The sequence below is a fragment of the Daucus carota genome, chromosome 1, assembly GCF_001625215.2.
Source record: "Daucus carota subsp. sativus chromosome 1, DH1 v3.0, whole genome shotgun sequence".
In the NCBI taxonomy this organism is placed as follows: Eukaryota; Viridiplantae; Streptophyta; class Magnoliopsida; order Apiales; family Apiaceae; genus Daucus; species Daucus carota.
In genome coordinates, this window is record NC_030381.2 from 39,027,711 (window position 1) to 39,049,553 (window position 21,843).

The 21,843-nt window shown below is 34.9% G+C and overlaps 5 protein-coding genes across 7 annotated transcripts; 2 read left to right on the forward strand and 3 right to left on the reverse strand.

Moving 5' to 3' along the window:
- Window positions 1–34: 34 nt before the first annotated feature.
- Window positions 35–1,289, reverse strand: LOC108200540 (protein SEED AND ROOT HAIR PROTECTIVE PROTEIN). The gene is made up of 2 exons (XM_017368737.2): window positions 1,037–1,289; window positions 35–575 (listed from the first exon to the last, which is right to left on the reverse strand). Exons 1-2 carry the CDS (start codon window positions 1,221–1,223, stop codon window positions 229–231), a joined length of 534 nt encoding a protein of 177 aa, XP_017224226.1. The 5' UTR covers window positions 1,224–1,289; the 3' UTR covers window positions 35–228.
- A 1,426-nt stretch (window positions 1,290–2,715) lies between these two features.
- Window positions 2,716–3,793, reverse strand: LOC108200382 (protein SEED AND ROOT HAIR PROTECTIVE PROTEIN). The gene is made up of 2 exons (XM_017368510.2): window positions 3,512–3,793; window positions 2,716–3,270 (listed from the first exon to the last, which is right to left on the reverse strand). Exons 1-2 carry the CDS (start codon window positions 3,714–3,716, stop codon window positions 2,969–2,971), a joined length of 507 nt encoding a protein of 168 aa, XP_017223999.1. The 5' UTR covers window positions 3,717–3,793; the 3' UTR covers window positions 2,716–2,968.
- Window positions 3,794–5,690: 1,897 nt separating this feature from the next.
- Window positions 5,691–8,238, forward strand: LOC108213371 (subtilisin-like protease SBT1.5). The gene has a single exon (XM_017385163.2). It carries the CDS (start codon window positions 5,784–5,786, stop codon window positions 8,121–8,123), a length of 2,340 nt encoding a protein of 779 aa, XP_017240652.1. The 5' UTR covers window positions 5,691–5,783; the 3' UTR covers window positions 8,124–8,238.
- A 1,819-nt stretch (window positions 8,239–10,057) lies between these two features.
- Window positions 10,058–12,578, forward strand: LOC108212891 (large ribosomal subunit protein eL19x). Its single transcript, XM_017384638.2, has 5 exons — window positions 10,058–10,343; window positions 11,126–11,248; window positions 11,766–12,079; window positions 12,212–12,270; window positions 12,370–12,578. The coding sequence occupies exons 1-5, from the start codon at window positions 10,232–10,234 to the stop codon at window positions 12,392–12,394; spliced, it is 633 nt and encodes a 210-aa protein (XP_017240127.1). The 5' UTR covers window positions 10,058–10,231; the 3' UTR covers window positions 12,395–12,578.
- Window positions 12,579–13,524: 946 nt separating this feature from the next.
- Window positions 13,525–20,225, reverse strand: LOC108204341 (ethylene response sensor 1). 3 transcript variants are annotated; one of them, XM_017373723.2, is made up of 6 exons: window positions 19,928–20,225; window positions 17,439–18,367; window positions 15,144–15,512; window positions 14,792–15,058; window positions 14,391–14,518; window positions 13,525–14,000 (listed from the first exon to the last, which is right to left on the reverse strand). In XM_017373723.2, the coding sequence occupies exons 2-6, from the start codon at window positions 18,342–18,344 to the stop codon at window positions 13,763–13,765; spliced, it is 1,908 nt and encodes a 635-aa protein (XP_017229212.1). In that variant the 5' UTR covers window positions 18,345–18,367; window positions 19,928–20,225; the 3' UTR covers window positions 13,525–13,762. The 3 variants fall into 3 exon arrangements, with proteins under 3 accessions (XP_017229212.1, XP_017229213.1, XP_017229211.1); XM_017373724.2 differs by lacking the exon at window positions 19,928–20,225 and adding an exon at window positions 19,525–19,645; XM_017373722.2 differs by lacking the exon at window positions 19,928–20,225 and adding an exon at window positions 19,320–19,529.
- Between the last annotated feature and the right edge of the window lie 1,618 nt (window positions 20,226–21,843).

Genomic DNA, 21,843 nt, shown 5'->3' on the forward strand with positions numbered 1-21,843 from the left:
TTAACAATTTTCTGCAATGCCATGAAATTAGAAATTATACCATTAAATAAGAAAAATTTTATATTAATACGCGGACGAAACATCAAATTGCTCATGATGAGCAGCATAACATAAATAAAATTACAGATTATAACATTCGAAACTCAGGAAAAAGGGACTGATTCAGAAGAAAAAACTCCATTGAAAAAAATGAATGATTGGTGAAGAAAAAAGTGCAGACCCATATCTCTAGTAGCCACGAGGAACAGGTGGGATGGCAGCAACAGCTGGAGCATCAGAAGTGTAAACGAAAGCTGGAATGGAGTACAAGTTCATTGTCTTAAGTAGCCTGGGAGAAGAAAGAGTTGCACCAGTCTTCCCATGGTTCACATCAGTTGGAACGTTGCAGCTCTTTAATGGCGATTTCTCGAGAAAAACCTTGCATTGCGTCAGCCTCCATCCTTTTTCAAGCTCTGCAGGTGACAATTTGGCGAAGTAGTAGCCTTTTGCATCAGCTGGCTTGCTCAATATGGAGAAAGGAGCTGTTTCGTATCCTTTTTTGTCCACTGCTAGACACGTTATTCTCGCTATGGCATCTGCAATGTCATATGATCAAAATTAGCATTGTTTTTTATATTTCAAATGTTAACGCTGCTCGCCTAATTGTCAAAAAAAATAATAGAGTATTTTATAAAAAAATTTATTGGCCAGTTGGAGATTCAAGTAAGGGCTTACGAGGATCATATTATATTCTAACATTCATGTCTCTCGAATATCAATCGAGAGTGGATCACGAGCATCCATCTTGTCTGAGCTCTGATATCATATTAAGTGATCAATTCTCTCAAAATCTCAAGGTATAGGTGGAGAGCTTACCAGGATCATATTATATTCTAACAAAAAAAAATCATTAATTTGAAGAGTGATTTTGATTTATTTTTTTTGGCCAGACGAACACTAATGTTCATAGTTACAAATAATGGGCAATAATAAGATCTAAGGCATTAGGCAAATGTGCTAGGACGAATAAGAATAAGATGAGGTGCAGAAACAGTACCTTTGATCGGGACTAGTTGAGAGGCTGTTTTACAATAAATAATCCCCTGAATGCCTATAACCTTTGTTAAAATCTCTTCGGAGCTTGATTTTTGGGAACTATACTCATTACCAGTAGCCGAGACGAGCACCATTGAGACGAGAAACACGGAAAATGCAAGTGACAAACTCCTGCTGGATGCACCCATTCTGAATTGTTAGACTTACTAGAATGTGTCTGGTGTTTTTGCTTTGAAATAAGTTGTGAGTTTCAGGCATGTTCAAGGACCTCTTTATAAGGAAATTCTTAAACCAAATGCAATGCTTTGAGGTATGTCTGTATTGGCGTTCGTATCTGGTACTGGTAATGGTTTGCCACTAATCAGATATCGGAGATTATGTGTGTGCATTACTTGTTTCCACGATGTGTATTGTACTATAGCAGATTAGCATCTTATAATATAAAATATCCATGAAATCATTTATTAAATGAGCTTAAACTCTGTCAACAAAAAAAATTGAGTTAAAAGCCTAAAATACATATTTTACTTTTTTAAATATGCTCTTTTTGTTTTGACTTATAGTATAAACATGTCAGAAATAAGTTTTGAATTTGAAGGTAACGCACTAGTGGTATCAAAAAACGCATCTTTAATACATTGGCTGTCTCTTAAATTTGGGGGTGGCGAACCCGACCCGACCCGAATCCGCAACCTGATTTACTGAGACAAAATCTGAAAGTGATTCGAAAATCACCCGATTGACATGAAATTAGAATTTCGTTTCTAATAATTTCAATTTTAAATTTTATTTTATTTTAAGTGATTTTGGTTTGATCCGAAATCGACCCGATTGCTGACACGAACACGACCCGTTACCCGAAATTGCCACCCCTACTCTTAATAGTGTTAAAAAAAATTATTTTACAAAAAATTAATTAATTTTAGAAAAGGACTTCCTCTTTTAAGAACGAAAATACATTTTTTTAAAATTATTTGTTTATCACTATTTCCATAATTTTTTTGGTGAAAAAATATAACAGGATTCTATTTGAGAAATTTTCGCGAAAATTGCTTTGATAACCGGGAAAGTGTTTTTTTCAGAGGAAATGTTTCACTAACTTTTTATATCATATAAATTCGTCTAGAAAAGCCTTTTGAGGAAAATTCCAAACATAAAAGTAACATCAAAGAAATTTTTCTAAAGAAAACTTTTCCCGGAAAAATTTCAAAAATAATCTTATGTAAATATTTTCCTCAAATTTTTCTCGAGAAAACTTAATATTATTTAAAAGTTATTTTATAATATATCATAGATTTAAGTTTATTAAAGTAATTACATAGAATTGCATGTCGTAAAAATGTTACCCATTATATGTATAGCAAATATATCATTAACAAAACAAATTTTTATGTATATTTAAATTATCACATAAAATATTATATATATTTTTTGTTTAATTAAATTTATTTTAAAATTTTATTATTAACTGACTTTTGACTAGTTTTATTAATTGATTGTTTGACCGATATTTCGAACTTTTTTTTAACTCATCAATATTTAATCAAGTTAAAATCCATTTGAACTCATCTAAATTCCTTCATTCCGATTAATCATCGATTATAATTAATTCCGAATAGAACATCATTCCATTGAAGCATGTTGTTATTGGACTGATAATTACAACTAGTGCACATGCACTAAGAAAGAACGAAACTAAAATATTAAAACAGCCAGCGCCCCCACAACAGACAACAGTGGACAAAAAAAGGCTCTCGGAAAATGATAATAATAAAGCCGGTGTTACAATGATGTTTAACAACATAAACCATGCGAACAACGAAATCAACCACAAATAAACTCAAAAGGAATCAGACAAAACCAAACAAAAAAAATGTTGCTCGATCGTGAGCTCAACATATATAACTAGTTACCAACGATTGGGTAGATTTGATTAGTGCATGGTGTAAAAGAAAGGGGCAACTGAATATAAGTTGATGCTCTTGAGGAGCCTAGGAGCCCGAAGAAGAGCACCGCTTGTTCCATTGTTGATGTTAGTAGGGACTTTGCATGTCTCCATTGAAGATTTTTCAAGAAATGCCTTGCACTCTTTTATCCTCTTTCCGTCCTTAACCAGTTTTGACAAGGTTATGAAAAAATAGCCCTTTGCATCTGTGGGACTACTTGAGATGGAGACTGGAGCTGCTTCGTATCCATTCGGTCTGGTTGTAAGACATGTAACTCTAGCCACGGCTCCTGCATTCAAATCAAAATAATATTAATTAAGCTTATGTAAAAATGTATAAGGTGTGAGAAGATTTTAGCCAACAGCTCCATGAGCGGGAGTCAGCTCCAACCTGATTCCGCCACTGTGTATGTGTGCGCGAGGGATGAGGGATCATATATATTCAAGCAATGTATGAAGTAAAAATGATTGCTAGAATATCCCCACATAATAAGAAAGGAAGAAGATGAAAGACAAGCTAGTAATCAATACCTTTGAGTGGAATGAGTTTAGAACCTGATTTACAATAAACAAGACCTTGAACAGCTACAAACCCCGGCAAAAACTTATGGGAGAAGTGGTTTTCCGGAAATGGCATAGGCTTAACACCATTATATTCATAACCAGTGGCTGAAACAACAATTGTAGATATTAAGAACACAAAAACTGCTAGTGCAAATTTGGTATAAACAGCCATTATACACTTGTTTGTGTGTTGTTGGTTTTGATTAGGAAGAGGTGAGTGTAAAATGTGGTTTTAACGTTTTGAATGTGTTGAAAGTCCTACAATTCTAAATCTATTTATAAGACCATTATATTAATTTTATATTGTGTTAGACTATTGTTTTATATGCGGTTGTCGCCACTAATTATATACCCATGACTTAAGAATCAAGTATATTTGTTGCACCTAATAATGTCAACTCTGTGTCTGTGAATTGTGAATAGAAGGTTACTTGTTTGCACGATTTTTATTAAGGGAGCAAGACTGGAAGAGCATCTCCTGCTCTCTAAAATCTTTAATTAAAAATACATAAATAATATTATAAATAAAAATTAAGAGAATAAAATTATTTGAAAATGTCTCAAATAAAACATTCAACATTCAATTCATAACTTATTTTTGATTCCATGATTTTTATGTTGTAAATTTTCTTTCATTTCAATGTGCTACTAAATTTTATCTTATAAAGTTTGATAGTTGTGTGCATAATTTTAATAATTTTATATTAATTATATATTAAAGTTAATACACCACCGTATACAACTATACAAGTGTGTGTATAAAGTTATATATATATATATATATATAAAGAAAATAATAAAAATTATTATCATAAAATGAGCACCGTCCAATGATAATAAAATAAATGGTGGGCTCCAATATTCCAATAAAAATATAAATTCCAATAAATTTGATTCTATAAATATGTATACGAATTTTGATTATCAAATTTTAGCGGGAAAGATAGTTGTTATGACGAATGGCAATGTTAATTACTCCAAATTATGTTTTTAAAAAACGTAAATAAGTGATGTGTCAATTTGGGATGATTATAGTGGTTTGAATGTGTGATTGATATAATTAGAGGGTCCATGTCTATTTAATAATTTTTTATCCAATAAAAGAATGACACATAAAATTTGAGAAACTTTTGTAAGAATAATTTAGGGTGCCTAACATTTTCTATGCCGAAACATTTAATAAACAATATAGTAAAATAGAAATAAATAAGATTATGATAATTAAATTTTGAGAAAGTGAACTTCACTTTTACTAAAAAAGAGTATAGACTATCCAATTAATTATTCAAAATATAAATCAAGATAAAACGTAATTATCATTGATAAAAATGAATATTGAACATAAAGCTTCTCCTACTAATCAATGAGATCAAGTCTACAGCAAACGTGAGCATTGAACGCAACAACCGTTACTTTGACGAAACTGCAGCAAAAATCCAAGAATTAAACAGCAGACATGATCTAAAAATAGGATGCATGTCATGATCCTCCAAGAAGCCAACTCAACTATGACTGGACACAACTGCTGTTGCACAATTCACAATTTTAAGGTCACACATATTCACAGTTTCACACACACAAGTTGTGTTGCTACCTAAGATTTCACTAAATTTGGCTTCTTTGGCCCCTTAGATTCCGAGAAATATTGCAGACCATGATGAACCATCAACGTGAAATTTGCACCTCCACTGCAATAAAATAAAATAAATAATATATATGCAATGTCATGTACATGCTGCCAAAGTTCAATCCCGAACTAATTCACACATAATTTCTCGAAAAATGCTACATATTCTAAAAAAATTCGATAAAATTTTTCGAATTGTCAGTATATAGATGGTAAATTTTTTAAAAATAGTACGAGATCCTGTGTGCATACATATACGTCCCAAATTAAAATTTGTCATGTATTATGTATGTATTTATATTACATCACTTGATAATAAGTGATAATTTAAGGGTACCGCATAAAACATGTTATACTAGAGAAAACCAGCTTTGAGTCCATCTTCCGTGAAATGAGTCGCCTCTTGCACGTACACAAAATACAATAGCCTCCAAGTTTTACCCTTCTGTTAGACTCATATAAGCCTCATTACTTTTGCCGTTTTCTTATGTACTCTCTGCATCCCAGTTGTCTTGCCATTTTGTCCTCTTCTTACAGAAATCACCACACAATCCATTATAAATCTTCCATCCTTCTCTGTTCTCAAAATCATCAGAAGAAGAAACACATAAAATGAGTCATTTCCTATGGTTTCTTCTCTCACTCTTCCTCCAACTCCCATCCTTTTTTGCTCAATCTCAAACTTACATAATCAGAGTCCAAAACGACTTAAAGCCCTCTGTGTTTTCTAATGTTGAGAATTGGTATAAATCCACTCTTCAAACTCTTGACACCTCTCAACTAATGAAGGACTCTGAAGAGCTTTCCAATACTCAAGAGTTTCTCCACATATATAAAACAATTTTCCATGGCTTTTCCACTACACTTACCTCCCAACAAGCTGAGCAGCTCAAAAACCAGCCTGGAATCCTCGCTGTCATGCCTGACCAACTCCGCCAAATCCAAACAACTCGCACTCCAATATTTCTTGGACTCGAAGGGAAAAATCCTTCGAGTTTAATCACTGAATCTGACTCCGGTTCAGACGCCATAATTGGGATCTTCGACACGGGTATCTCGCCAGAATGCCGTAGCTTCCATGACCAAGGCCTTCCTCCAATTCCCACACGTTGGAAAGGCGAGTGCGTTGAAGGGGGAAATTTTAAAAAATCACACTGTAACAAAAAATTAATCGGAGCAAAATATTTCAGAGCGGCTTATGAAGCGAGCATGAAAATGAAAGATGTGAATATTAGCGCGGAACTTAAGTCCCCTAGAGACACGCATGGTCATGGTACTCACACGGCCTCTACTGCAGCTGGCCGAAAAGTTAGTAACGCATCGCTGCTCACTCTCGCAGCTGGTGTAGCCATCGGTGTAGCACCGAAAGCCCGAATTGCAGCGTACAAAATATGCTGGAAAAAAGGCTGTTCTGACGCTGATATTCTCGCGGCGTTTGATGCAGCTGTTGAAGATGGTGTGGATGTGATTTCGTTGTCAGTAGGTGGGGGAACGCTCCCATACCATCTTGACCCGATTGCTATAGGATCGTACGGAGCAATGGAGAAAGGAATTATTGTATCTGCTTCTGCGGGTAACGAAGGCCCTGTTGCACAGTCGGTTGCAAATGTTGCCCCGTGGATCACAACTGTTGGAGCTGGCACGATTGATAGGAGATTTCCAGCTGATTTGAAGCTGGAGAACGATAAAATTATTACTGGCGCCGCGATTTATTCAGGTCAGGATGTGCCTTATACACCGATTGTTTATGCAGGGCATGCTTTTATTCGTGAACAAGGGTTTAGTAATTTTTCTGGAGGAGCTTGTATGCCGAAATCTTTAGATAGTGATTTGGTTAAGGGGAAAATCGTGATATGTGATAGAGGAGGAACGTCTCGTGCCACGAAAGGGGAGACTGTGAAAATTGCTGGTGGGATTGGAGTTGTGGTTGCGAATTTAGCAACAACCGGAGAAGGATTAGTCGCTGATGCTCATGTAATTCCTGGTTTATCCGTTACTGCATCGGCTGGTAAAAAGCTTCGAGCTTATGTTAAATTAAATAAAAATCCGAGGGCTAGTATCGTTTTTCGTGGTACTCAAGTGGGAGTGAAGCCAGCACCCGTGGTGGCGTCGTTTTCAGCTAGAGGGCCTAATGCTGAATCAATTTATGTTCTAAAACCTGATATAATCGCGCCAGGTGTTGACATCCTTGCAGCATGGCCTAATGAAGCACCGCCGACTGAATTAGCCATGGACACGAGACGCACTGATTTTAACATACTGTCAGGGACATCGATGTCGTGCCCTCACGTATCAGGCCTTGTCGCGTTACTCAAAGGAGCCCATCCTGATTGGTCACCAGCAATGGTGAAATCAGCGCTCATGACCACGGCCTACACAATGGACACTGAGGGCAGGCCTATTCGCGATGAGAAAGCATATAATGATTCAACAATATGGGACATGGGATCGGGACATGTGGATCCTGACAAGGCGGTTGATCCAGGATTAGTTTACGACTTGACAAGTATTGACTATTTAAATTTCTTATGCTCGTCAAATTACAGTCGCCAAGATATCCGATTAATTGCTAGACGGTCACTAAGGTGTAACAAAACGAAACAGAGGCCTTGGGATCTGAATTACCCAGCAATTGTAGTGGCTTTCGAAGAATCTGAAGCGTCAAGGTTTGAAGTTATTGTGAGAAGAACAGTGACACATGTTAGCGAGAATGCGTCTAGTTACACAGCAGAAGTTATTAGTCCGAAACATGTGAGTGTGAGTGTTGATCCGCCAAGGATGAGGTTTACTAAGAAAGGTGAGAAACAAAGTTATACGGTTCGGATTTCGGGCAAGAAGATGGGAGTGTCTGCCGGGAGTATGTTGTCTGAAGAGGGGAAATTGATATGGAGAGATGAGCATCATGTGGTGAATACACCTCTTGTTGTGGTTTATCAGAAGCCTTTGTTTTAGATTCTGTTGTAATGTTTGATCTAGTATATGTAGAAATCTATGACAAACTTTGACTTGTTCAAGTTTTTGGTGTAATGTTAGTTCATGTCTGAATGTAAGAGTTGCTTAACTGGAACCTAATACTGACGACTACCAGTTTGCTACATTACAGCGCTGAGGCATGACTTGAAACTCGATCCAACCCGCAATCCTATTTATCAAGATAAAATTCGAAAGTGATCTGAAAATCATCCCTTTGATCCGAAATGACCCGAAATTAGAATTTTATTTTTAATAACTTCAATTTTCAATTTTATTCAATTTTAAGTGATTTTATCTTTACCCGAAATTAACTCGCGGGCCCGTTATTTGACATTATCACCCCTGCATTCAGTTGAGTCATATATATTGAGATGTTTGCCTTCTCAGGCTCGAACTTATCAAGCTGAATTAAAATCGAATAATTTATTGACAAACAAATTTAAGTAAATATGGGTTATGCATTTGAGTAACAGTATGTTGAAGTAGTGATTCATGGGAGTAATGTTGACACTTGACAGTAACACGTGTTTTTGGCATGTTTGCAGTTCCATTTTTTTTAAACATCGAAAATATTTTCACAAAAACAAAATTCATTTCTCTTATTTCCTTCATTTTGAGACCTATCTTAAATTTCCTAAAAAATATAGTTTCATGCTTGTTTTTCAATTTTTTCCCTAGAATAAAATTTAATAAATGCCTGTTAAAAGTAAATTATGACTAGTTTACCATTTTCGCCCAGTATGTTTTTGAACTAAACTCACGAATTTAAAATTTGAAATCTTTTTTTTGAAACAAAAATTGAACTTTTAGGAATTTTTTAAAAAATCAGACTATAACAATTGTCGGAAATCGCAAAGAGGATGTTTTTATTCAGCCACTTGGGCTACTAGTAAATAATACTCCTGTAATTAGGGGTGAGCATAAAAATCCGAAATCCGGATTATCCGATTTTCCGGTCCGGTATCCGATTGAAAAAATCCGGAAATTTGGATATCCGGTCCGAATAATCCGGACCGGATATCCGATCCGGTTTTTTTCTATAAATTCGGATACGGATCCGGATTACATATATATAAGAAATCGGATATCCGGATCCGATCCGGTTTTATTATTTTTGATAAAATATTTTTTTATAAATAATATATTAATAATTTTTAGTTTTGTAAAGAATCTACATCTTGTAAATTTCACGTCATTTAAGCATGAGTACGTGATTTTTTTAGAAGCAGCCAATGTAATACTCCTATAACACATCACAATATCAATACACCCCACGCGGTATACCGATCACAGTTAAAAGAGTTAAAAGAGTTGAGTCTGATGCTTACATGTATTTAGCTAATATCGACCTCCAATTCTTGCTTTGATATGTCAGTGCTTTTTTATTTCAGTCTCGTTGCCAAGCAAATATGGAATACACACTTTATATTTTTAAGTATGGTACATGTATTTTTATAACTTTTTTGTGGACTTCCAAATTCAATCATCATTTACACATTTATTGCTCATGTTATGCTAGTTTATTATTATTATTATTATTATTATTATTATTATTATTATTATTATTATTATTATTATTAGCATATATTCACTTAGATCAGATGATACTTATTGCATTTTATTTATTATTTCACTTATCAAATATTAATATGAATCTATTTACGATTTTATAGGCAAAAGGTATCACATAGTAGGCTATAAAAGTGTTTTTTTTAATATTATTTGTCAAAAAAATAATAAGAAATGAGTATATATCAATCGGATCCGGATAATCCGGTTTCCGATCCGATTTAAGAGGATATCCGAATATTCGGATATCCGGTTAAACCGGAACCGGAATAAAATTTTAGTGATCCGAAAAACCGGATATCCGGTTTATATTTTATAACCGGACCGGATATCCGGTTATGCTCACCCCTACCTGTAATAGCCTCGCATTCGGGCTCGAGGACGTTACAAGAAACTAAAGCCCAAAACGAGATACTAAACCCTAGGCCCAGAGAACAATAAGAGGCGAAATATAAAAGTGAAACCCTAGCCTCTCGTTCATCTTGTTCAGTTTGTGAGCGCAGCTGCGGAGAAAAAAGATGGTGTCGCTCAAGTTGCAGAAGCGTCTGGCCTCCAGCGTCCTCAAGTGCGGAAAGGGAAAGGTGTGGCTTGATCCAAATGAAAGCAATGAGATCTCCATGGCCAATTCTCGTATGCCCCTCTCTCTCTCTCTCTCTCTCTCTCTCTATCTCTCTTTCTCCCTCCCTCTCCCTCTCCCTGACCCACTCCGTCTCTCTCTCTCTCTCTCTCTCTCTCTCTCTGTCTCCCCCTCTCTCCCTCACCCTCTCCGTCTCTCTCTCTCCCCCCTCACTCTCTTCGTTTCTCTCCCTCACTCTCTCTCTCTCTCTCTCTAACTCTGTACTATAATATTCTATTGTTGTAATTTGGTTGCGTTTCATTCGTTCCTGTAGTGTTGTAATGGTTAATTTGATTTGTATATGTCATTTCTGGTGCATATGTATTATATACTTTTATTAGCAAGATCTGTACATGGTTTGGGATTTGGTTTATTGGTGATGCAATGATTGTAATACGCTGTCCACTTTCTACTGGCTATACTACTGCGTTGGTATTGTAACTATTCATGTTATTGGTAGAAAGATAAATTGCTCCTTCGGTTGATTATTTTGTTGTTAGAATATACAAAATGAAGCATCTTCCTAGCTCTATGATGGTAGCAATAGTACAGTCTATTATGCTGCCTCTTTTGCCATTAATTATGATGATGGACGTGTGTCAGAAGTTGAATCAGAGTTTATGTTGTTGAATAAGTGTTACTCTTAAGTATGAAAATGGAAGCTGGCAACTTCGTTCTTGTTTAGGATGTCTTTGTTTGAATTATTGTTTCAGTCATTAGTTTTATCATCTGATGTGATGAAATGCTGGAGTTGATTTAGAATATTCTTTGATTGTTTTTACTTTCTGGTGAGCAGGTCAGAACATCCGCAAGCTAGTGAAGGATGGGTTTATCATTAGGAAGCCAACCAAGATTCACTCCCGTTCCCGTGCACGCAGGATGAAGGAAGCAAAGAGGAAGGGTCGTCATGCTGGATATGGTAAGGTTTTACTAATATGGGATACCTGGAATACACGTTCTCTGAAAATTATATGGAGTATAAAATTACAAATTAAATTGAATTACTGTAATAGTTTAATATTGTGCGTAGGCAACAATATAAGTCATATAATAAATTATAGTTTACATTCTAGCATTATTTTGGCATGATAGGATTTCTGCTTAATAATAATATTAGCGATTAGGTTATACAAAATACACAAGTTAAAGATAGTTGTCTTATGCATCTTATGTCAGATTCTGTTATCTCAAAGTCTTTTATCTACTTAAAGGAATTAGATGCAAAATCAAAGTCCATCACTAGCTAAACAAGAAAATATTGGGTATTCTGTGCACAAGTACCTTGGTTTTAGGAATGTCAGCATTCTCCATCAGTTTTTTTTCTTTTGTCAATGCATGTCAACATCTTAGGCAGATATGAAAATTGGGAAACTCTTCAGATTTTTTTGTTGATTTCTTTGCCCACTAATTGGTGAATGATCTTACACTGAATACAGGTAAGCGAAGGGGAACCAGGGAGGCTAGGTTGCCCACAAAAGTTCTATGGATGCGCAGGATGAGAGTGCTCAGGCGCCTTCTCCGCAAATACCGTGAAGCAAAGAAGATTGATAAGCACATGTACCATGATATGTACATGAAAGTGAAAGGTAATGTCTACAAGAATAAGAGAGTACTCATGGAGAGTATCCACAAATCCAAGGCTGAAAAGGCTCGTGAGAAGACCCTCTCTGACCAGTTTGAGGCTAAGAGAGCAAAGAATAAGGCAAGCAGGGAAAGGAAACATGCTAGGAGGGAGGAACGTCTTGCTCAGGTAAACTTCTTACTTAAGCAATTTTATGTAATTATTCACTGGATTTCTTTTATGCATACTGCATTACAGATAGAGATTTTCTGTACATTAATGAGATTCTGATCAAGTTTGTTCCTTGTTTGATATGTACAGGGACCTGGAGAGAAAGCACCACAAGAGCCTGCCGCAGCAGCTGCTCCAGCTCAATCTCAGTAAGTTTTATATTGAATTTTATACTGTTGGAAGGGTACTAATTTGGTGTTTCAAAGATCAAAAAAGGTATATGTAAACCAATTTTTGTTTGGGTGTAGGCCATCGAAGAAATCAAAGAAGTGAGGAACTTCCTGTTGCTGCTTGAAGGGGAATTCTGTATCAGTACTTGTTTAGCACTAGTGTTTTTGACCAGCATGGTTCTATGCTTTTGTTTACTGTTTAAAATGTTTGTTATTAAGAGATGGAATCTGAATTATAATCTTAATACTCTGTTTGAGACTCTTTCTATAGATTGTTTTATCTGCTATTCCTGCACATCTAGTTATGCTTGCTGTTAATTGTTCTTATACTGTTGAAAAATGGAAGCATAGATATTGAAAATGCATTTATATTTGCATTTGTTGAGAGTACAATGTTTAATTTTTTTGATTTCCTTGGCGGTATTTTGATTTACTGCATCTAGCACTTCTCAGCTCTGCCTGGGTGAATAGTTGTCCTCTTGTAGATGATGCTACAAGCTGCTTGCAAAATAGTCTGAAGCGGGGATACGTATAAACATTCATGATATGTAGTTGCCTATGGTAAATGATGAACCAATTTTATGAGCGTATGAGTGAACTGGCTACTGGCTTAAAAGCGTATGTCTGATTCAGTATGTTTTAAAAAGTACTCACTCCGTCCCAAAATATATGTCACTTTGATTTTTTGCACGTAATTTGAAAAATAATATATAGATATATGTTTTATTTGCACCTCAAATTACGTGAAAAAAGTCAAAGTGACATGTATTATGGGACGGGGGGAGTAATTCTATTTTGTGTTTGGATAATATTTTTGATATTCATAAATTTTCAGATATAAAAATTACTAATGTGATAATAAAATATTATAAATTATCTCATAAAGTGATCCTTTACATTTTGGTAAAATCAAATTTCAAACTTCTGCTCATAGGCGCAGCAACTCGGCTCACCTTAATATACAACTGAATAAATATTTATTGAAATCATATGTTGATATTCTTTGTTATGGCCGGAAGGTGAAGACGGTGTCAGAGAAATACTTTATTCAATTTTTGATATTGTATTTTTGGCGCAAGATGATTGCCAAATCACCAGGTCTAGTTCTGCGAGGTGAATCGGTTGTCAAAAACCCGTGCATCAGAGTCATTTTTCGACCCTTTCTGAGCATAGAACATGATCAATTTCAAATTTAGTGGATAAAAGAGCAGAAAATATTGCTACGCAACTGTGGAAATCAAATGAAGCAAATCCAAACTAATTGGTGTAAAACCAGAACTGGTGAAAGTGTCTCCGCAGGGTACACTGCATATTATTGTACAATTTAGTCAGTGATTTGAAGTTGTAATAACCCGCGACCTTAGAACAACAGCATGACTGCTAAATCCAATAATAATCGTTACCTAATAGAGAAAAGTGAGCCTGAAAACTTAAACCTACATAATCTTTTTCCTCGGAGCACCAGTTGCGACTAAAAACTTCTCTGATTACGTGGAATGTAAGTAGCTATATAATCGTCTCTTGAAAAAAGTCTGTGTCCAATGAGATCGCCGCTACCTCTGTGAGCTCTCCCTTGCATCACTGTTTGTTGTATTGTTGGCTCACTTGCGTTGTTACATAGTCCAAGTCTCACGATAAATGCAACTTTGCTGCCTTTGCCTGGGCCCTCACTCTCGATCCAAATATGACCTCCCATGAGATTCAAGAACCTAAAAATATACCAAGCCAGATTGAGAGGAAAGGATAGACAACTATTGAAGCAATTGTATATGAAGAAGAGGTTGGGCATTGCATTCTAATAAAATAAATCCTTTTGTGATACCAGTCAACCCTAAGTCTACATTTGATTTAATCTGAGGGATATTTGAGGACTGAACTATAATCATTTTATAATTTTAGACATCTGTTTTATACAAATCTACATAGGAATATAGTCCAGGAATTAGAAAGTGTAGAAATATGTTCTACAGGAGATTAGATGGTCTACCCGGCATGTTTAACAAAACAAACATGGGATTAGTATTTTAAAGACTATTGATCCAGTGATAAACTACAAAGTATGGATTATAATCTCTCCAAACAAAATAGCCTACTCCTACCTTCTGCAAATGGCAAGTCCAAGTCCAGTGCCAGAATTGCTTCGAGAAGAGGCATTTCCAGACTCTAAAAATTTGGTGAAAAGAAGTGGAAGATCTTGAGGACTAATTCCACAACCAGAATCCTTCACCTGCAGATAGAGAGAAAAATAAATTATTTAGTCAAATAATATGAAGCATCTTTGAGGGAAAACTAAATTTGATTATGTAAAATACCCAAAGGAGTAACAAAAAATCAAAACTTGCTACAACTATTGTTTTCAAGCCTCTCCTGATTTTTGCTCTTTCTTTTCTACCAGGGTGAGCTGGTGAGATGAAGAGGGGCGTTTGTCATTGAATAAACTATCGGTCCACTACTGAAGATCTCAACAAAGTAATCTACTAAAAAATTAAAAATCTCTGACCTGCACTAGTAAATAGAAGTGATTATCACTTGACATGGGAACGAATTCCGGATTCCCCAAGTATTTATAATACTCTGGTTTTGCTACTGAAGCTTCCACTGAAATATAACCTTCCTTTGTGAACTTTACAGCATTTCCCACAACATTTAAAATAGTTTGCATAAGCCATTTACCATCACCAACAGCATGGACCGGTAGATCAATACCCAGTGTCAAGTTTGTTGACAAGTTCTTTACAGAGGCAACAGGATTTATAAGGTTCATGCTCTGCACACAAATGAAATATAATAATTGTATCGTGAAGACATAGTACTAATATATATTAAGACTAAATAGCAGTTTTGAGTTTTACCTCTCTAAATACGTCATGAAGGTTAAAGATTTTATTATCTAATTCTAGGCTACCATCTTCAAGTCTAGAAAGATCTAGAACATCATTTATGAGTGCTGCCAGAAGATTCCCACTCTTAAGTACGGTCTCTATCATCATTCTCTGATCTGGGGTTAATTCTGTTTCTAGTAGAAGTGAAGATAAGGTGATAACTGCATGCATAGGTGTCCCCATCTCATGGTTCATCACGGCTAGAAAATCATTGCGAGCACGAATAGCCATCTCTGCCTCTTGTCGTGCTAAATCCAGAGCAACATTCTGCTCCATGAGCTGATCACGTGCCCGCATAGATTCTTCCAGAATTGCAGCATGTGAAAGAGCGACAGCGACCTGTAAAAACAATATGGCAGACTGAGCACGAGGGAGTTGCATAGAATCGTTGTTGTTTTCTGTGGATAACCTTTTGTCTTTATTTTTAACTTTTATGATCATCCCACTGGGAGGGGGAAATTCCATAAGATGTGAAAGACATAGCTTGGTCAAATTTAGTAAGCTCTAGAAACCAGATAAATCGACAATGTTTATCCAAGTCATAAAGGAACAAAATGGATTGTTTTGAAACAAAAATGAGGAAAAACTTGCATTATCATATTATGTATAGCTAACTTTGGAAATGTAATAGGATTTTCCTCATCCTTCCGAAAGGTCGAGGGTTCGAACTCAGCGGAGGCAATATGTGTGTCTGTATATTAATTTCCTTGTGATTGACCTACCCACATTAATAAAAAATTATTTTGCTTTCAGTGAGGAATATATCTGTTTACGAGCTGCTTCTTTTTTAAGCAAAAGTAGAAGGGACAATTTTATGGTTATGTTTCAATTATATGGTTATCTTTCTTAAAATCAGACAGAAATAATCCTAGTGGACGTTATATGCTTTCCAGGTTGTTTGGATCCTCTATTATTTCACCTGAGATATGGTTTTCTGTACTAATCCAAAAGACAGTGGATTTAAAAAAACACAAAAAGAAAATGTATGAATAACTAAAGAAAAAAAGATTGGAACTCGTAAAACTAAGTTCAGCTACTTGTGCCACAAAGAGCATAGCTTTCACTTGGAAATGCTACTTACCGCACCACCCAAAACTAGCGGTCATATTCTAACTTCAACATATTATTAGCACTTTAAGTTCTCCAAGTCCTTTGTAGAGTTTTTCTTGTTTATTCTGTTCTCCTTTACTTCAACACCATCCAAAACTTTCCTACTCCTCCATGAGAGAACCCAGGAAAAAATATGTATAAAATTTGACATCATAAGAAACTAAATCAATTCTTTTAAAACGAACAATAAGTATTATGTATATATGTTGACCTTACTTTATTTTCTTAATATATCTAACTATTTGGTAATTTGTATAACCAAGACAACTGCTTTCTTTCTGGATACTTTTAGTTAATATAAATTCTAAGTTATTGCCAATTGCTCTTGGTCGAAAGTGATTCTCCTGAATGAGTAGCTTTAGGTTCGATATGTATGGTCTTGTGTTCATATACAAACTAATCTAGCCTATACAAGCTGGTGAATAATATATATGTTAATTACAAAACTATATTTTATAATTTACACATGGCAAATCATAACGTACATTTTTAGTCAATTATCGAGGTGTTATCCTAACCCTAAACATTTATATAGTGCGTATACAACTTCTCCTTGGAATTAATAGGATTTTTCTTGAAATTCTATAAGAAGACTAGTTGCTGTTTGGTAAACAAACTTATTTAGTCTGTTTATCAAATAAAACTTACGACTTGCACCGACTTAAGCTGAATTTGGATAAAGTAAAAAAGGGTTTCTTATTTTATTATTATTATTTACTCATTTTGAGTTGTATATCTATGACTTAACAAAATCAATATTACCCTCAAGACATGTAACTTCTATCACTCTGCTGTTATTATCTGTAATTTTAAATTTTATAAGATAAGCATTATCAATTGAATTATAAAATTCACAAGATTTTAGTAAAAGAATTAGACTTTAAGTAATTAGTAGCTTTAAGCCAACAAGACCTGTGAAGAAGTATAATGATTATTGACTACAAGTTGTTTTCTCTTGTGTTGTAGAAATAAAGACTAGAAAAAACAGAACAATGTTCACAAGTCAAGTTCTACTTGAGATGTTGAGCAAAAAAGAACAAATTGATAGCTGAGATTAGTTGCTTTAAAGGAATAATCTTGAAACATAGTTTAGGTGATATGAAGAAGACATGTAAATCTAGCTGCAGTAAACAAAATAAAGTAGACAACACATACCTGATCAGCGACTACTTCAACCAGTTCCAATTCATGGTCACGCCACTTTCTTACTCCATTCAGAGGAAGAATCAAGACCATCACAGCATAACGTTTTGCAGGAATTTCTGGCCACTCATTTACTTCAAAATCTGAAAGATGTAAAAGAGGTACACGAACAGCAACAACCTCAGGAGGAACATATGTTCCGACATGTGTTTTAATTCCCACCAGTGGGCATGTATGTGGGATTCGTATTGCATCAGCACTATTGAAAACTTCATTTACTATAGGAAGATTAATTGGTAGAGTTGAGCCAAAGGGAATCAGATTGTTAAGAGAGTAAGAAAGTTGTAAACTGGAACCCCTTTGTGATGGCATCCACAGTGCACATTCCTCAAGATCTAGAGTCCTACCCAGCTCGACAAGGGTGGTCTTTAGTATAGTGTTTCTGTCAAGAGTGCTTCTGATCTCATGAGTTAGCATTCTGACATGTCTTCCAGTTTCTTCTTGCTTAATGATTAGGCCCCTCTCCCAGTCAAGCGCTTCAGCCTTCTTCCTCAAAAACATTTCACGCTTTTTGACACTCAACAAATCAGGAATAATGTGCACAAGAGTTAAAGCTGTTACACACGACACAAAAGCGGTGGACATTTTTGCAACAGTCATCACTATTACTACAGTTTTAGAATGCACTGAATATGTCCACAAACTTATAAAATGGGTTGCTCCACACAAAACAATGAATGCACCAAACAGCACTAGAACCCATCTATAAGGAAAGAATGCTGCTTTCTGGACGAAGTAAATGAGCTCCAAGGGGATAGAAAAATATGCAAAGGAAATAAAGAAGTCTGAAATATACTGATATTTCACTAGAAGGTCATCTGGAGGCCAGTGAGTCTCAAAACAATCGCAAGACTCCATTTCCCAGCAACAGCCAAATGAAGCTGCATAAAATACATGTCAGTGGTGTATAATCCTAACTTTTGCAATTTATGAAGAAGATAATCCTCTTCTTTGTCCAATTAAATAAACGCATCTGACATTTTTAATCAACGTAATTACTACTTCATTTATTTGGGTAGTGGGCAGTGGTTAACAGAAGTGATTAATTAAGAAATCAGTAGAAACTGCTTCAAGTAAAAACAAGCAAAACAAAAGATCATGACAGCAAATATTCTGGAAGAGGCAGAGTTCAACATTCCCTGGAGTCCCCCAAGAACTTGTTAACCTGATTGTATGATGTCATACGTTAAAAGATTGTAAACATTGCTCTAAGGGTTGAATATATAGGATCCACATGGATATTAGGTCATGCCTAATTATTTAGATAGATAAACACCACAAGTCTAAACAACATACTATCTTGTGAAAATGCCTACCCTGAACTTTAGCACCCTCTGACAAATTTGAAAGCTTCTAAAACTAAATTATAAGGTATTTATGTGATAGTGTAAGATTATAGACATGTCTAGATGAGCAATATGACACAGCCAAAGCAATTCGATTGTACTGGGAAATAGTACTCAAGGAAAACCACTTATGCATACAAAGTTCCTATAAGTCTATAACTATCTCAGAGTTATTCAGACTAAAAAGAACAAAAGATAGCAATCACCCAGCATGAAATCACTATTATTTCAACATATATGATGAGAACATATCAGAGTTTGATCTCAAGGAAATTCTTTCCCTTTTGTGACAACAATCTCATTGTGCCAATTTCCACAAAAAATCAGATTAAGAAATTTCCCCTTCCTTAACTAAAAAATATAGTGCAAAGCAATAACTCTTTTGATTTAATATGTCTAAAAATACTAGAGCTAATAATATTCAACCAGGCGAAAAAACTTTACAAATCAGCCCAAAGTCAAGATGCATATTACTAAATTTTCATACTTCTGATTTCTTCAAAATAAAATCCCAAGATTTTGTCTAAGATTAAGATCAAAGAATTCATCCAAGAATAGAGATTAATTGAACTCTTTTGACTTGATGCACAACTGAAAAGACATTACCCATCACTAGTGAGTAGTGAATACTATAGTAAGTGTGTGTGTGTGTGTGTGTGTGTGTGTGTGTGTGTGTTTTATATCCAACATACCTTAACTAATCACATTACTGCCCATAATATAAGTTATCCCCACAAAGTTTGACAACAGCATCACTAAATCTTCCCCCACATACTGCAGATGTCATATTCTCAACAAGCTCCTTGTCTATTCTTTATGCATCAAGAGTTCAAGACACCATTTTTTTTCATAGGATGGCAATTTCAGCAAAACTCAATTAAATTGCAAAGAAAACTTCAAACAATAAAAAAGTTGAAATCTTGCAACTAGGAGCTTGAAAAAGAAACAAACAAGAAGCACCCATTTTAATTTTCTGGTAGTTTGTTAGCCAAATTTTGGTGGGGGGTTGGCAATTAAACTGAAATGGTGATTAGAATAATAAGAATAATGCATATTTGAAGAAATAAGACAAAAGAGAGAAGGATTTGCACTTACCTCAATAAGAAATGATGCTTGATGTGAAATGATTTTGTTGCATTTGTTTAAGTGTAAATCTCTCTCTCCAAGTGTAAATCTCTCTCTCCCTACGTGTGTAATATCGAGAGTGATACTTCGAGAGAGAATAAAAGGAGAGAGGGGTGGGTATACACAATGGAGTAAAGTGGAGGGAAGCAAATTGAAGAAAATAAAAGGAAAAGTGGAGAGGGGCTGAGGCTCACGGACAAAAAAGGAAAAACTCGCACGTGTGATGTAAAGCTAAGTAAAGTCTGCTTCGGATCTACTAACGGATCTTGTCCCAACGCTCTCTCTATGTTTTACACTCCCTTTTAATGTGGTTTTTTTCTTTTAAAGAAGAAAAAATTAATAAATATCATGAAATTTCTAAAATACACAATAAAGAAAACAAACAACTGTACAAGCAGCCCATGATTTTTATTAAGCACTTTTGCGGTGTGCAAGATAAATTAGAAATCAGACCTAATCGATTAAGTTATCGATCTAGAATTAATCAAAAATTGGAGATTAATGAAAGGATTAATCAGAGTAGAATTCATTTAAATTATAATAATATAATATTATTTGCTATTTATTTATTGTTATATTAGTTATATATTAATAAATATATATTTACTATATCATAAGCTCTACAATCATTTATATCTAAAATAATATAATATTTTAATTTTAATAAATTATTTTAAATAATTCGATTAAAAAAATTATCAGAATTAATTGGATTTTAAAAACGAATGGTCGGTGAGTTAAAAAAATTTAGAACATTACTGCGGATTCAGGTGAATACAGTGAGCAGCAGTAGTTGCATACTCATTGTTCTAAAAAAAAGCTGTGGAGTTCGGAAAAAAAAAAGCTGTGGAGTAATAAAAATGTTGCGAAAAGGCCGAGTAGTTGAGGATTTTCGGTGGTCATCGGTGGCCAACAGTTTTGCTGCGTGGGTTGGTCTGTGCAAGAATGTGATCCGACTTATCTCTTGAAATAAATAATTTGTACATACAACTACAACTGTAGTTGCCAAAGATTAATCAAATCATGATACACAGATGGCAACTTTTTATTTCTCCAACTTTCTTATGTAGTTAGCTTCATCTGCCCTGAACATGTCACTGTCTCCGAGTCGCAAACATGAGTGAGTAAGCAGCAATTACCTCTTTCCTAGCCTGCTTTTTTTCACCTAACTAATCAATAAGTGTGTTTTCTATTTACTTTCCATTAATTTCTTAACTGGTTTGAATTATTAAACAGCAATTACCTCTTTCATTGGCCGCAATTATGTGTTTTGTATTTACTTTACATCATCAAAAAATTAAAATTATATATCTATAAACACATTCTTGAAAACATAATTTAGTGTTTTGGTAACAGATTTGTAATGTAAGACTTTATATTTGTCATTGAAAACTATCAATGAGATACTATTTTTTCAATGATGAGTAAATCCTTTGTCCATCAAATCCTGGATCCGCACTGATCTCACGTGACTGTTTAAACACAATTTTGTTTATTAGTAAAAAAAAAAAAGGATATGTTATATTTAAATATTTCCATAACATGATTGTCGCAAGACTGTAAGAAAATAATTTCATGAGTGCAGCTTTGACGAGTACGAGTAAAAAATATGAATGAAAATATTACTATATGCTAATGGAAATTTCAAAGTTGGTGTCTTCTATATAAGAATGTGATTCGTGGGATCAGAAAAACAAAAGCATGCCAACCAAAAGGCATTGAACAAGAGAAGACAGGTGCAACGAACTACGACCCAGCAATAAGACTACCTTCATAACATCACTTTATCGTCCCTACTGTTTTTCCATCCATTACCCCTAGTCCCGTCTCCCCCAACCCCATCACAATCATTCATATATATATAAACGGTCTTTCTAATGTGTGCC